The 15,669-nt window shown below is 42.7% G+C and overlaps 1 protein-coding gene across 2 annotated transcripts in view; it reads right to left on the reverse strand.

Annotated features, from left to right (window-relative positions):
* COL24A1 (collagen type XXIV alpha 1 chain) overlaps positions 1-15,669 on the reverse strand; it is a 167,053-nt gene that overhangs the window by 5,513 nt on the left and 145,871 nt on the right. Inside the window, exons 47-57 of one of the 2 annotated variants that reach the window (XM_083444747.1) lie at positions 15,212-15,319; positions 13,632-13,739; positions 11,523-11,630; positions 11,380-11,433; positions 10,853-10,915; positions 9,959-10,012; positions 9,409-9,444; positions 4,985-5,020; positions 4,867-4,893; positions 2,577-2,642; positions 1,028-1,196 (exon numbers count right to left, since the gene is read on the reverse strand). In XM_083444747.1, coding sequence (XP_083300873.1) covers positions 1,028-1,196; positions 2,577-2,642; positions 4,867-4,893; positions 4,985-5,020; positions 9,409-9,444; positions 9,959-10,012; positions 10,853-10,915; positions 11,380-11,433; positions 11,523-11,630; positions 13,632-13,739; positions 15,212-15,319 — 829 coding nt within the window. Of the gene's footprint in view, positions 1-1,027; positions 2,353-2,527; positions 2,643-4,866; positions 4,894-4,984; positions 5,021-9,408; positions 9,445-9,958; positions 10,013-10,852; positions 10,916-11,379; positions 11,434-11,522; positions 11,631-13,631; positions 13,740-15,211; positions 15,320-15,669 lie in introns of those variants that run through there. The other variant, XM_083444748.1, reaches the window with a different exon arrangement.

A 15,669-nucleotide genomic window follows, 5' to 3' on the forward strand; every position in this document is an offset into this window, starting at 1 on the left:
TGCGCGGAAAGCCTCTCCAGGACAACGGGGTGCCTTCACCCCGCTCTCCTGCAGAGGCTAGCGAGGCTGTTCCTAAGCCAGAACAGCGAGACGGAGGGCTCCGTCTCGCTGTTCTGGCTTGAGGACGGCTGCACGCAAAACCTCTCCAGGACAGCGGGGTGCCTTCACCCCGCTCTCCTGCAGAGGCTAGCGAGGCTGTCCCCAAGCCAGAACAGCGAGACGGAGCCCTCCGTCTCGCTGTTCTGGCTTGGGGACGGCTGCGCGCAAAGCCTCTGCAGGGCAGCAGGGCGCTGCGCTCCAAAGGCTTAGAGGATCTTTGAGGCTGGGGGTGGGGGGAAGCAGCGCTTCCCCCCACCGCCAGCTCCATAGGCTCGGGTGAATGCACCTTGAACACACCTTGTTTTACAGGGGGAGAACAAGGAAAAAATATTTTTTCCCTGTTCTTCCCCCTCCTATGGTCCGGTGCGTCCTATGGTCCGGTGCGTCCAATAGAGCGAAAAATACGGTACTTTTCTTTTGGTGATATGTTTATGCTAGCTGAATCCTACAGCAGTGATAGGAGACTCAAGAGAACACTCAAGTAGTGTGAGAGCCATGCTGCAGAGGCAGTGAAGAAGAAGAAGAGGAGGAGGAGGAGTTTGGATTTGATATTCAGCTTTATCACTACCCTAAGGAGTCTCAAAGCAGCTAACAATCTCCTTTTCCCTCCCCCCCCCAACAGTGAGTGAGGCTGAGAGACTTCAGAGAAGTGTGACTAGCCCAAGGTCACTCAGCAGCTGCATGTGGAGGAGCGGGGAATCGAACCTGGTTCACCAGATTATGAGTCCACCGCTCTAAACCACTACACCACACTGGCTCTCCAACCATAGTCACCATCCAACCTAGAAACAGTACCTCAAACTGGCCAAAAATGCCCAGATAGCTGAATTAAACACAAAACCAAATGCACTGTAGATTGTGTATGGTCGCTACAGATAGGATTAGGATTCATTTCAGAGCAATTAATAACAATGGGGGGGGGACTTACCATCAGACACCTTACGTTCACAGTTAAGCAAATCCCTGCAGATACGTGCTGGGTTATCTCGAGTTCCCAGAGGGTTCTTAATACTGTGCAGTAAATTGCTAAGGTAATGTAATGTTTTGAATATCTCGGCACTGTGATCCAGTAATGTTACTTCAGTGTTTTGGTAGCTCTGCCAAGGAGAAAAAAAACAACAAAAATTGACATTTTATGGCATCACCCAAAAAATGCCTTAGTACGGAGACATGGCCAAATGGCAAACTGGATCATAAAGCTGGATTTTCAACTGAAAGGGCAACGTATTCACAAGAGATACTGAAAGTTACACTGAGGTAAAAGATACGTAATAAAGAGGGAATTTAATTTTTTAAGTGAAAGTGATTCATATATGCAGAAAGTCTACACATGCTAACCTCCCAAAATCCAAACAAGTATACCCCAATGACATTTTTGTCTTTGAAAGACAAAATAGCTAATCACTATTCTAAGGCAATAGCATGAGATCCTTCCCAGACATAATGGCGCATGGAAGGAAACAAGAGACTGGATGCTGCTGCTGCTGCAGTAAATAGGAATACTGCTTTCCTTTTCAAGGAAAAGAATAATAACATTAATAATGCAGATTTGCATTCCTATCCTAGAGAGGGCAATAAGAATTGTGAAATGAAGAAGGGAAAGAAACCACCACTTCTTCAAAGGTTAGATGGGTGCTTTGTCCCTTAAAGTAGGTTGAATTAAAAAAAAAACACTTCTAAAAAATCATCAAATGGCTCAGAAATGACATAGGCACAGGGGTTGAGATATTTATTTAACTATTTCACACAGCGATCATAGTGGTGGTGGACATGTTTGGAAGAAGAGCGTTTCCCAGTAACCGAACCTTGTGGCCTGATTTCTGACAAATTGGGAACTCTCTGCAGAAGAACATCATTTCAGCCCCCTACAACGATGACTGACCCCACAAGCACATTTATTACATGAATGGCAGGGACGAAACAAGTTCTGATGGAGTGGTAAGGTACGAAGAAAAGCCATCAGTACATTTTATAAATGCACTGTGTGCATATCTCAAGTTGCAGCCTCACGAAAAACACAATACTTCATTCATATAATGTGTTTCCAATTAAGCAGACCGCTATTGCATAACATTCTGAGCATTTAGGCCAGAGGTCTCAAAGACTCAGCTGCAAAACTTATTCTCTATATCCTGCGGTGTTTATATGTACAGTTTCCCCCTCATTATTCCCGCCCCTGCCAAGTAGATGATATTTGTAAATGTGTGATGAATTAAATATTTGTGAAGACATACAGCTTATCATGCGCATACGCTCCCTTCCTCCTCCACAACAAACGCTCTACGAGGTGAGTGAGGCTAAGAGACTTCAGAGAAGTGTGACTAGCCCAAGGTCACCCAGCAGCTGCATGCGGAGGAGCGGAGACACGAACCTGGTTCACCAGATTACGGGTCCACTGCTCTTAACCACTACACCACGTTGACCCGACTTTTATAACATGTATACATGTGACAAGCTAAACATGCAAATATTTTTACCTCCATCTGTAACGCAGTATTGGATTCAATCAAGGCTTGAATAGCAGCACTGATGTCAATCTGCTTCTGTATATAATCAAACATTTTAATATCAGCAGCATAACAAACAAACCATCAGAACATCAGAAATTAATTATGCACATTCTTTGGCTCCTGCCACATAATTAAAATACTTATTGCTGTTGTTGTAAAAGGCATTATTATTATGACCGGAATGCAACTGAAATTAAAAAGATTTTGGAATGCAGGAATAAAGAAAACCAGCAAATCTAGCATGCGGGGGGGGGGGCACTTTATCTAAATTATATAATTTGGTATTTGAGCAATTGGTATTAATAATTGTATTAGAAACTGGTATTATTAAAATGAGGCTATTATTTGACTGTACAGTGGTGCCCCGCAAGACGAATGCCTCGCAAGACGGAAAACCCGCTAGACGAAAGGGTTTTCCGTTTTGGAGGTGCTTCGCTGGACGAATTTGCTATGGGCTTGCTTCGCAAGATGAAAATGCCTTGCGATTCCTGGGGGTTTTTTCCCCCTCCCAGCCTTTTCCCCAAGCCCCTAAGCCGCTTAACAGCTGTTCGCTAAGCCGCTTATCAGCTGTTCGCTAAGCCGCTTATCAGCTGATCTAAGCTGCTAATAGCCTTTTAGTAGCTAATCCGCTAATCCCTTAAGCCTTTAATAGCCGCTAATAGCCTTTTAGCAGCTAATCCGCTAATCCCTTAAGACTTTAATAGCCACTAATAGCAGCTAAACCGCTAATAGCACTAATCCGCTAATGGGCTTGCTTCGCAAGACGAAAAAACCGCAAGACGAAGAGACTCGCGGAACGGATTCTTTTCGTCTTGCGAGGCACCACTGTAATTGAAAACTAATTAAAAATATTATAAAAAAAGAGATGGCTTTTTGGGGGGGGAGTGTAGAGTGTGCTAATTTTACTATAATCTTCCAGGCTTGCTTGCAATTCCTACAATTGCCATTTCTATGCTTCAAGGTAGTTTGTGCCTTGCAATGCAGGGAACTGCCATAAATCACACATTAAAGCTTGTGGTGAAGTTGTGACTGAGGACTGGTGGATACTGGTTAAAAAGAGCAAAACGTGGCAAAGAAGGGAGAAGGGTTTTTTAAAAGCGTGAAATACTTTGGATGGACACACTTCCTCAATACTCGGAGTAGATGCAATGGACTTAAGTCAGCCACGATTCACTTAAATCCATTGGCTTCAATGGATCTATCCTTAGCATGGCTTAGTCAGATATTGCCTTTTAGGAAGGATCCCTAGGAACAGCATGATGTGTAATATTTTATAAAGACTCAATAAATTGCTTATACACAGAACATGAACCAAGTGAAAGGCAAACCTTTCTAAGCCCTGATGCGGCTCACGGCTGCAATCCTAAATGCAGCCCCATGAAAGTAAACATGCCTACGAGGAGAAAGGTAAAAAAAAGGTACAGGACCCCTGGATGGTTAAGTCCAGTCAAAGGCGACTATGGGGTTTGGCGCTCATCTCTGCTTTCAGGCCGAGGGAGCCGGCGTTTGTCCAGACAGCTTTCCAGGTCATGTGGCCAGCATGACTAAACCGCTTCTGGCACAATGGAACACGATGACGGAAACCAGAGCGCACGGAAATGCCATTTACCTTCCTGCCGCAGCGGTACCTATTTATCTAATTGCACTGGTGTGCTTTCAAACTGCTAGGTTGGCAGGAGCTGGGACAGAGCAACAGGAGCTCACTCTGTTGCAGGGATTCAAACTGCCAACTACACTGCATTGCCCTGCTCAGTGGGCAGAGAATCTCCTCCTAGGCATGCTCCACTGAAAGGGATGGCAGCTGGGCATGGTTACTCTTGTCCACTTCCCATTCATTGTTCTTATTATTTATTAAATTTGTATACAGCCCTTCATCCGAAGATCGCAGGGTGGTTTGCAACATAAAAATACAAAAACGAGAACACGAAAAAAATCCCTCTCCCCAGGGAAAGTTTGGCTGGCGTTTTCAGTGCCAGGCCTTTGGGTGATTAATATTCTACAGTCTTTTAAATGTGTTGGGGGGTACTTTTTTTAAAAAAACAAACACCCTATTTATTTGTGTTTTATCTGTATTTTTATCTTGTCAACTACCCTGAGATCTTTTAATGAAGGACGGTATATAAATCTTACAACAACAACAAACTACCATAATACCACCACCCCTTCTTAATAGTGACTACAAAAGTTCTAGAGGATAGTGCCCCAACTCTTTTAGTATTCAATGCTGAAACCATCATAGAAAACATAGCCAACTTACTCTTGGACCAGGTGGCCCTGGGGGACCCTAAAAGGTAGGAGAGAGGGGAACGCCATATAAGAGTGGTTCATACAATTATGCAGTTATGCAAACTTTAAAATAATGTATATTCACTTACAGGTGGACCCGGATGGCCTCGTGATCCTTGAGGTCCCTGAGTAAAAAGAGATGATAAAAATGCATGAAATACAGTTTTTCTTTTAAAAAAAGTAACATAAATCTCTATACACCACCTTAGAATGAAATGCAGTTTACAAAGAAGACTGACATGTTTAATGCATATATTAAACTATCTGTAAAATGGACCAGGACGACAAAGGCTATTCTCTACTAGCTATGACCTACACAAAGATTTCTTAGTGCACTGTAGACCATTTGCCTGAGTTGCTGTGTACTTTTTAAAGCGAGTCTGTGTACTTTTAAAAAACTGAGTAAGCTTTCTGTCAAAGGTGTCAGCCCAATACGACTCAATTACTGGAGTTCTCTGTTTATCCAGTCCTACCCCCTGTGAATACTGTGGGTGCATTTAGCATTTTAAAACGGTTTAATAAAGGATTTAAAGCATATCACGAGCAAGCAATTCTGTGTTTTTTTCGACCAGCCAACCCGTCAGTCAAAAAATAAATAAAAATCATTTATTAAAATTTGTATTATTAATTTATTAGTCATGTATAATGGACACTGTGTGTGTTTTTCAGGAAATTAAATAAGCATGTCATATAGAGAAGTAACACCTCCCCATATAATGTCTACATGCTGTGCCATAGGATGGGTTGAATCCATTGGTTTGGGTCCTAGCCTCCAGTGCAGGAGAAAACCAGCTTGCTCCATCTTCCTGGAGACAGATATTGGAAAATGTCTGTCATATCCCATCTCACTCTCCTGTTTTCCAGGCTGTTGTTGTTTAGTCGTGTCCGACTCTTCGTGACCCCATGGACCAGAGCACGCCAGGCACTCCTGTCTTCCACTGCCTCCCGCAGTTTGGTCAAACTCATGTTGGTAGCTTCGAGAACACTGTCCAACCAGTTTTCCAGGCTAAACATACCCAATTCCTTCAACCGTTCCTCATAAGGCTTGGTTTCCAGACCTTCTCTGGACACATTCCAGCTTGTCAATATCCTTCTTAGACTGTGGTGCCCAGAATTGGACACAGTATTCCAAGTGTGGTCAGACCAACTCAGAATTGAGCAGGACTATGACTTCCCTTGTTTGGGACACTATATGTCTGTTGATGGAGCCTGGAATAGCGTTAGTTGTTTTGTTTTGTTTTTGCTGCTGTATCACACTGTTGGCTCATAAAACCATAGAATGGTAGAGTTGGAAGGGACCCTGAGAATCATCTAATTCAATCTTCTGCAATGCAGAAATATGCCGCTGTTCCATACCTGTCCCAAACCTGCAACCTTGGCGTCATCAGCACCACACTTTAATGTTAAACTTGTGGTCCATACTAAGACCCCTAGATACTTTAGCTGAAATTAAAATAGATGACTCTTGGGGTCCTTTCCAATTCTACAATTCTTTGATCCTTCCCCTCAAGTCTTCCCCTTTTCTCCTCCTCTTCCTCAGTCAGTCCTATTTCCTCTGTTTATCTATCGCCTTCTCTGCTACACCAGTTTCCCTTATCTGCTCTGCCTCCCTGTTTATGCCGCAGAAACCCAAAAATGATTGTCTGTACAAGCATCGCAAGGCTTCAGAAGCCTCAGCGTCACTCTGCGGTCTCATTTCTGGTCTGTCCAACCCTATTATGGGGTAGGACCACCCAGGATGCAGCATGACAGTTGGCTGCAGTCTCTGTGCTCCCCAGACATAGATACAAACCATAAAACAAAAACCACAGAGAATATTTAATAAAATTACCGTATTTTTTGCTCTATAAGACTCACTTTTTCCCTCCTAAAAAGTAAGGGGAAATGTGTGTGCATCTTATGGGGCGAATGCAGGCTGCACAGCTATCACAGAAGCCAGAACAGCAAGAGGGATTGCTGCTTTCACTGCGCACTGTTCTGGCTTCTGAGATTCAGAATATTTTTTTTCCTTGTTTTTCTCCTCCAAAAACTAGGTGCGTCTTGTGGTCTGGTGCGTCTTATAGAGCGAAAAATACGGTAAAACAATAAAACCACAACACTACAGGTCAGTAGGTGGCAGCAATAGGGCCTTTCCTCTGGCCTTGCAATGCCATTGAACTCAAGAGAAGAATAACTTTGCCATAGCTTTGCTTTGCAGGCTCTTCCACAGGTCCAGAACAGATAGGTATGTGACGCTGAGTATGTGCCATAAATTTAAAGAACATGGCTTTCCCCTAAAGAATCATGGGAATTGTAGCTCGTTAGGGGTGCTGGGAACTACAGCTCTGCAAGGGGGTTAACTATAGTTCCCAAGATTCTTTGGAGGAAGTCAAATGTATGTTTTAAATGTATATTGTGTATGCAGCCTGACTTTCTGAGAAGAAGAGAGAGAGGTTTGAGATATATTATACCTCTTATAGAACTCTTGGAACCTCCATTATAGTTTGTTCCCCTCGTCCTTGTATCCAGCCTTTTCAGAATCAGTTACCATTTTCTGACTATTGATGTACTTGGCCCCCCCCCCCCCCCAATATGAGCAGAAGACTATAATCCTGAAACTCAGAGAAGCATGATCTTGCTTTTTCTGCACTGCATATTTTTTGTTGTACACTCTCCTTGTCAGTACTGAACTGGCAAAAAATATTGTTTCCAGGAAACACAGTATACTTCTGACTTCTTGTTTATTCATAGAAAAAGAAGGCTACCCCTTTCTTATTTATTGCTTTTAATTGCTCTGCTCAGAAATCCTAATACCATTCCTTGTTAAAAGTAATCGGGCATCTAGGAAGGCTGCCAACAGTTTTCTTTGCTTCAAAGGAATGTGTTCAGGCTCAGTACAGAGCTGAATGAAAATTATTTGATGTCTGTGAAAATACATGGAAATAGAACTTTCACCCTGGCTGTAAAGGCAAAGCTAATTGCTTTGTGCTGCCCTTTTCTGACAAGTGGCCCACGCAATGAATTCGTGATGGAAGGAAATTGCTAATTGCCAGCGGTGCACAATTTCAAAGGCAAAAAGAGTACTTAAATGACACAGAGACGCCTATTTTCCACTGAAACGCCCTGGAAAGATCCATTAACAGGAAGATGTGTTTATGTGACAGCAAAGTAGACTATCGGGGGGGGGGGAATAAGAGGAGGAGGAGCATCTTCGGACACTGAACATTCATAAAAATATCAAGAACACAGAAGAATTTACTTCTGGTAAACATGCATGGAACATATCTGCTGCCGAAAACGCAAACAATAACGATCACAGAAACCAGTGATTGTTTTGAAGGTTAGCCACGAACTTGAAAATTATTAGGAACAGACTACTGCGGGTTCTTATATGGGAAAGACATTGGGATGTACTATGGTTCTAAAAGGTCTCTGATAATTGCTTTGCTCTCAAGTAAGATTGAGCTGCAAGGATTTGGCGTTGAAGATGACATTTATGAGAAAGGAAAAAGTCTGTACTCTCTGGCCTATGTTGTTCCATCCCTTAGTACTAAAATAAATCTCAATAAGGTTACTTTACCAGGGTTGGCCCAAGACATTTTGCTGTTCCAATCATCTATGCTATGATCCAAGATAAGTGTCTCAAGACACAAATCTTGAGTTTCATGGGTTGCTTTTAAAGTTGGGCTGGTCCTGATCTTCACTCAAGTCACTGCAGTGACAACAGTGTTCAGGATTAGTCCGAGTGCTGCTAAACTTAGCTACCATTCTGTGAACATATTAACAAGCGTCGCCTAAATACGCTCTCAACAAAAAGCCCATATTACTACACTGCAGCTGCAAGAATAACTAATATTTCTGGTGACATTCTACAATTCCTAGTTACGCAGAGGCACATCTATCTACCACTTGCACTTCTGTCCCCAGAAGCTATGTAATCATGATGTTGCAGGAAGCACTGTAGGTGAGTGGTAGAGTACAGTCATACCTCTTGTTACATTCGGTTCAGGTTACGTCTTTTCAGGTTGCATCCCGTGGCAACCCGGAAGTACCGGAAAGGATTACTTCCGGGTTTCGCTGCTTGCGCATGTGCATACGCTCAAAATGATGTCACGTGCATGTGCAGAAGCAGCGAATCACAACCCACACATGCACAGACGTGGGTTGTGTTCTGCTCATGTTGCAAACGGGGCTCCGGAACGGATCCCGTTCGCAACCAGAAGTACCAATGTATATCCTTTGCACACAAAATTCTCAGGTTCAATTCCTGGCATCAGTGTGGAGAATACTGAACCAGACAGGCTAGAGATCTGACTCACTGGAAGTGCATAGATTTCTTTCACCTGAGCAGCTGGAAAGATGCAGATGAACACAGCCCACAACATCTTGAAAACAAGGAATTAGTAAGGAAGTTATGATCCCCCAACTTGGTACTTTTGCAGGATGTGGATGGAGCAGAAATCACCCCCAAACATGCCGTGTCCCATATATTGTGCACCCTATTTTTAACATTACAAACTTTAGTTTTACGTACCATTTCGCCTCTGGATCCCTTTTCACCCCTGGGTCCCTGAAATTAAAAGAAATACATGTCATCTTAAAACCCCCCAAAGACAGTGAATTATAGTCACTCCAGAAACCATTTATTTCAATGTGTTTTACACTGTGAACAAACCATTCATTTCTACAGAACAGAAGGATATCTAACTTTACTTCACTTATGCATAACATTTGTGCAGATATATTGGAATGGCTCAATACCACCTGAATGAACCGAGCAGCAATACTTATGGATTATAGCAGCCTTTGCCAAACTGGTGCACCCTCCAGATGTTTTGGACTACAACTCCCATCATCCCTTGCTATTGCCCATTTAGGCTGGGGCTGATGGATGTCCATAGGACACCAGGTGGGCAAAGGTTGGATTATTAAGGGAAATCAGTGCTCTCATGTTCTTGTTTACAAAACAAGTCTTTTATCTTGCATGCATGTTACAATGCAAAAGAGTTCTCATCTATATGTTGTTCAAAGTGTGGAAACCTTTATGCGATGAAAAGCAATGCTGGGAAAGACCAAGTACTTACGGGTTTGCCTGCTGGACCTATGATGCCTTCATTACCAACAGGGCCAATGTTTCCCTAAAATCAAAATGTAAATAAATTTTCGGAGCAATAAATGAACAACAGTACTGTGCTGTGTGACATTTGACTAAAGAACATACAATTGCGTGCCCGGTGAAAATTAAACAATAGTGAAATGATATGAGATTAAATTCATGTTCAAAGAAGGCCAGTTCTGTTTCTGGATCTAAGAAGGGCAAATAGACGAGATAAGTTTGCATCCCTTTCATTTGCACACCAAATCAATTGTATTTCTGAACATGCATTTATGAACACCTGAGTACTGAAAGGAACTTGACCTCTGCTGTTTATCTAAAAGCCCTATCTATATGTGACGTAATTTTCAGCTTAACAGACAAACAATACCATTACTTGCAATAAGTAATAAGATACAACTGGTATGCTTGTGCAGATTGCACAGTGATCTATTTGGCAAGTTTTGAAATGTTATGGCTAGTTAATTGCTGGGGATTGCGTGGGGGAACAGGATTATCTATGGTTAAAGCTTCAATAGTGCTGATTAATTCATTAAATCTTGCAGACAGGCAGATTTTGCCTCCATGGTGATTAGAATTAAAGTATATAACTGGCAATGCTCTATCCTCCCTTGGTAACCCCCAAATTTGCTGTCAGAAGCAGGTCACCTGACCCTGCCTCAACCAGGGTCAACCAAGGTGTAAGTACAACTCTCACAAATTCTGTTCTGGGTCACCTGTCCTCAAATTCAGTTGTTCCTACTTATCTGCTGGCATAGGAGAAAAGTGGTCTGAGTTTTCACTATAAACCCATGGGAACAGCAGAGATGTCAGTTAGATTGTACAGTGAACAGTAAGTTTATTAATAGACAGAATCACTTACTATTTGTCCTACCGGGCCTTTAGGTCCCAAAATTCCAATTAAACCAAGGTCACCTTCAGGACCCTAAAAAATGAAAAGAAAAAGCTTAGCCATAGTACATCTGATACACTTTTTAAAAAAGCATTTGTCTTAAAAAAATAATTAAAGAAAGTGAAAGTGAAACTAAAATAAAATACAAAATGTTATGTATTGCAATCTTCTTCTTTAGATCTCTGATACAGTGAAAAAGCCTCAACAGACAATGCACTTCTAGTTAAATTACTGTAGCTGTTTCATAAAGTGAAATGTTATTTCTTTTGCTCTCCAATCTCAGGGCAATTAAGAAGTGCTCGCTGAAGATCTTTCATGCACTACAGATGGCTTACAGTTCAGATTTTTAAAAAGGACATGATCCAGCCACACAAAGTTTAAGAACATGTTAGTTCCATTCGCTCCAATGCGAGGGTTAAGGACATGCTTAAATATTTCCCATTTAATGGGATGTAAAAGTGCTTAGCTTTGGGACTGGGCTCAAAGTGAGCACATACCTTGGGACCTGGGAATCCCTGAAATCCCATCAAACCATGATCTCCAGATTGTCCCTGGAATATTAGCAGATAGGAAGATTAATATATGAAACTGCATCTGAATGGTACTAAGAACTGTTTTACATACAACAGGCGGTACATACAGCATGACCCTTGAGGCCAGGTTCTCCCGGGGGGCCTTGATCGCCTTGGGTCCCAGGATGACCTCTTTTACCTTGCTTTCCTGGATGACCCCGAAGCCCTTGTTCACCCTGCAACAAGAGGGAAAGTACACATTCATTATTATTCTTATACAGGAGAAGCATATGGTGCCTTGGAATTTCTTCATGAAGAAATCATAGATAATGATTGCTGATGCAGAATTCACCCCGATTCTTTTTTTAATGTATTTTTATCAAAGATTTTCTTGATTTACAAAGGTATGTGCAATGTATGTCTCTCGTATTTTTTTTCCACGTAACAAAAATCAAAACAACAAATCGGTTTCATTTGTTGAGACATTAGGAAGAATAGGCGGGAAGAGGTGGAGGGGGGAAAGATGAGTGGGGGTGGGGTCGGGTGGCGATGTTTCCATTTTACTTAATATATGTGGGGTTTTGTGTCAGCGTTGCTTGTGCAGGTTCTCTGCTGTTCACTTGTGTTCCTTTGGTGGTGAGAGAGGTTGGAGTTGGCGTAGGGTGTGACTGTTCATTTGTGGTTGGCTGTGGTGATCTTTATTTTCATGTGTGAGTGGGGTGGGTGGGTGTTTTGGATCAGGTTAGCCATATTGATTTGTATGCTGTTGGTGGATTTTTGTCATTGTCTTGTTGGGCTGTGTATGTGATAAAGGGGAGCCATACCGGGGTGAAGGCGTTGTCTTCTATTTGTCCCCGTGTCAGTTTCAGTTTATTGGTTAATTTTTCTAGTAAGGCTGTTTCCCATACTATTTGGTACCATTGGTCCATGCTTACTCCTGACAGGAATTCACCCTGATTCTGAGGTTCAGCGATTAAAGGAATATTTCAAAACTGTGCTTAGGATCTGAATAAGTTATCAGCTTATCAGCCTGATCCTTGGTAATGTTGGTGGACAACTGTTGTTGCTTGTGTGATGCCATTAATTTTGGCCCCTCGTTTTCTGTTGGTGAATTTTGAAAAAAAGCAAAAGAATATCAGCTAATTTGGACTGAATGGTGAGACTTCTTGCATTGCGTGTTCATAGAAGCAAAGCCAATGCTGCTGAAATAAAATAAAAACTCCTTCTTTCAAACCTGGAAGAAGAACACCCTAATACCCAGTCTACCAGGCATATAAACTCAGTAGGAATATCCCTTCCCACCAACCCCAGCTTGATCTTAACTGCTGGAGGGGGTTGGGATGTGGTGGAATCGACATGCCTCTGGCCTGGGGAACTGGGTGGGCTTCACTGCTGCAGAGACCCTTATATGGGAAGCAAACACTGTTGGGTTTTCTGCCACTGATGGAAGCCAGCAAATATGGGGCGTTTCAGGGTGGGGAGCAGTGGTGCCATTCAGTCCAAAGGATCCAAAGTTCCACGAATCCCCTAAGCAGGGAGTTAGGGTTACTCTGCTGTTTTAATGTGCTCCTAGCTGGCAATATAGCAACCATTAAACTGACAACCCCACATTCCTCCACAATATTAACAAATGCAATTATAATGATAGTTATAATTACCCCCTCCCCTCTCCAGTAGTTCGCTTTAAGCTTGATTCACTTATCATAAAAACAGAAAGCAGTCTCTTTCAAGGCAATTAATACAAACTAATTGGCCTTCCCTTCGGTACAGAGAGCAGGCTGTGTCTATCTTTCTTTCCAAACCGCTGGGAAATTAAATGCTCTTTTCCCCCCTCTTTTTTTTTTTTTTTTACCCTTTCAAAAAGCCTTGTCTTGCTCCTGAAGTAAATTCAGAGAGATAGCTCAATTTGCACTGGGGCTGAAGAAATGCCTGTACCACTCCTAGACTAATTAGGGCTTTCAAATTTCACAGGTCGCCCTTGTGATCCTATAAAATGCGAAAGTTTGTAAAGAGCCTAAAAATAAATAAATGGGAAGCCCTATAAGAAAAACCCTTTTGTTTTAAGGCAGCTCACATACATGCATTTTCAGAGAGGGAAGGAGCATACTTCCACAATACCAGGTGCGTAAGCTTTGGTAGAAGCTGCAGTTCTGCCTTTGATATTACTTCCGAATGAGCGGGCAGAAAGATTTCAAACACAGTGCCAGCCGGCTTGAGAAGCTCCCCATTCGAAGTACCTTTAGTCCTGGTGGTCCAGTGTTTCCTGGCATACCTGGTAACCCCTTTGGTCCCTGAGTTCCAGGATATCCTGCCAGTCCAGCTAGTCCCACGCTTCCTCTGTTACCCTTGACAAGCAAGTTATACATAGTCACATCAACCACTGGTTCCATTTTTTTTGAGCAATATGCCAAACACATGCTTTTGTTTCTTCAAAGTAGCCATGTTCCTTACACACACCTTCATACATCTATCTGCATGACACTCTTACACAACATCAGTACAATGATGGCATCCTATAAATTGTTATCTAAATTATTATGGCATTATTATTATTATTATACCCTGCCCATCTGGCTGGGTTTCTCCAGTCACTCTGGGCAGCTCCCAACAGAATATTAAAAACATAATAAAACATCAAACAGGTGTGCCTTCAGATGTTTTCTAAAAGTCAGATAGTTGTTTATTTCTTTGACACCTAATGGGAGGGCATTCCACAGGTTGGGCGCCACTACCAAGAAGGCCCTCCGCCTGGTTCCCTGTAACCACACTTCTCGCAGGGAGGGTACCAGCAGAAGGCCCCCGGAGCTGGACCTCAGTATCTGGGCTAAACAATGGGGGTGGAGGTGCTCCTTCAGTATCAACACTTTGAATTGTGCTTGGAAACGTGATTAAGTGATGGTGATATTAGCAATACTATTTAAAATGAGGACATGCTGTCTATTGAAAAACATTGTTACTTAGAAACGAACTTTTAACATTTCATAAATAAGCACTAAGTTTGCAACCCCCAATGACTTCGAGAAATAAGGCCCTAGCTCAAAGCAGACTAGGGTGATTGGGTGTAAAACTGGCCAGGGTTCCTGCATACATAGAAACTGGTGTTTCAGCAGTTGTATCCACCCCTGGTATCTCTGTTGATGAAAAGTGGGTTGCAAATATGCAGGAATATGCAACTGTCCCATACGGGGATTAAACCTGCAACCCTCAGTGGCGTAGCGTGGGTTGTCAGCACCCGGGGCAAGGCAGGTAATTTGCGCCCCCTAACCCGTGGATTTGCGCCCCCTAACCTGTGGATTTGCGCCCCCTAACCCTAACCCCCAGATGTTGCACCCGGTGCGGCCGGCCCCCCCTGCACCCCCCACGCTACGCCACTGGCAACCCTGACATTATCAGCACCATGCTCTAACCAGCTGAGCGATCCAGGTGTTGTGAAGCTACGGAAGCTCTGTGTCTTTTGCACCTGACCACTCTAAAACAGACTGGGGCTCCTGGAACTGATTTTCTATTGCAGGAAAAAAAGACACTAAGGTTGTGCAGAAAGGTGGCCGAATCTGATTAATATGTTCCCATTGCAGGATGTGAGATGCTTCTGCATAGCTGGGCCTACACCACAATGGCATGGAACAAGAACCATACTGGCAAACAAATGATGTAGCTACTTCTCAAACAAATGCTGCTGGCCCTCAGGGAGAGGTGGCAGGAGGAAATTATGGAATTCCCTTCTTCCATATGGTTCTTGCTTAAAGGTGTTTATGATGCACTGAGAATATTTAAAGACTTTTTTCATGTGGAAAACAACCGTGCAAATACTACTCACAGGAAGGCCCTGTTGTCCAGGTAAGCCAGCCTTTCCAGGGTTCCCAGGAACGCCCTCTGGTCCAGGATAGCCTTGTACACCCTTCTGACCCAAAGGACCAGGTATACCCTGAAATAAATTTGAGATGTATTAGGAAAGCCCTGAACAGCACACTATTTACAACTAAGCTATGCTAAACATGATTTTACACAATTAAAAAAAGTACAGTTATATACCTCGAGAAAGTTACTTAAGTCTGAGAGCAGACAACATTTAATTTGTTTTTAGATATGCTTCCTTCCTCTCTAGATGGAGACACTTTATATTCTGGATTTCCCTTCTTTTGTTTTAGGGAAATAATACTGGCTAATGCCTTTTTTTAAAATCAGTAGGACTGCTAAAGTGCAACACCTAGCAAATCAACTACAACCACTCTTTCCATCCAGGCCATTAAGCTTCAGTAGCAGAAGAACAAACAT

Source organism: Podarcis tiliguerta (genome assembly GCF_965153285.1).
Source record: "Podarcis tiliguerta genome assembly, chromosome: 6".
Classification (NCBI taxonomy): Eukaryota; Metazoa; Chordata; class Lepidosauria; order Squamata; family Lacertidae; genus Podarcis; species Podarcis tiliguerta.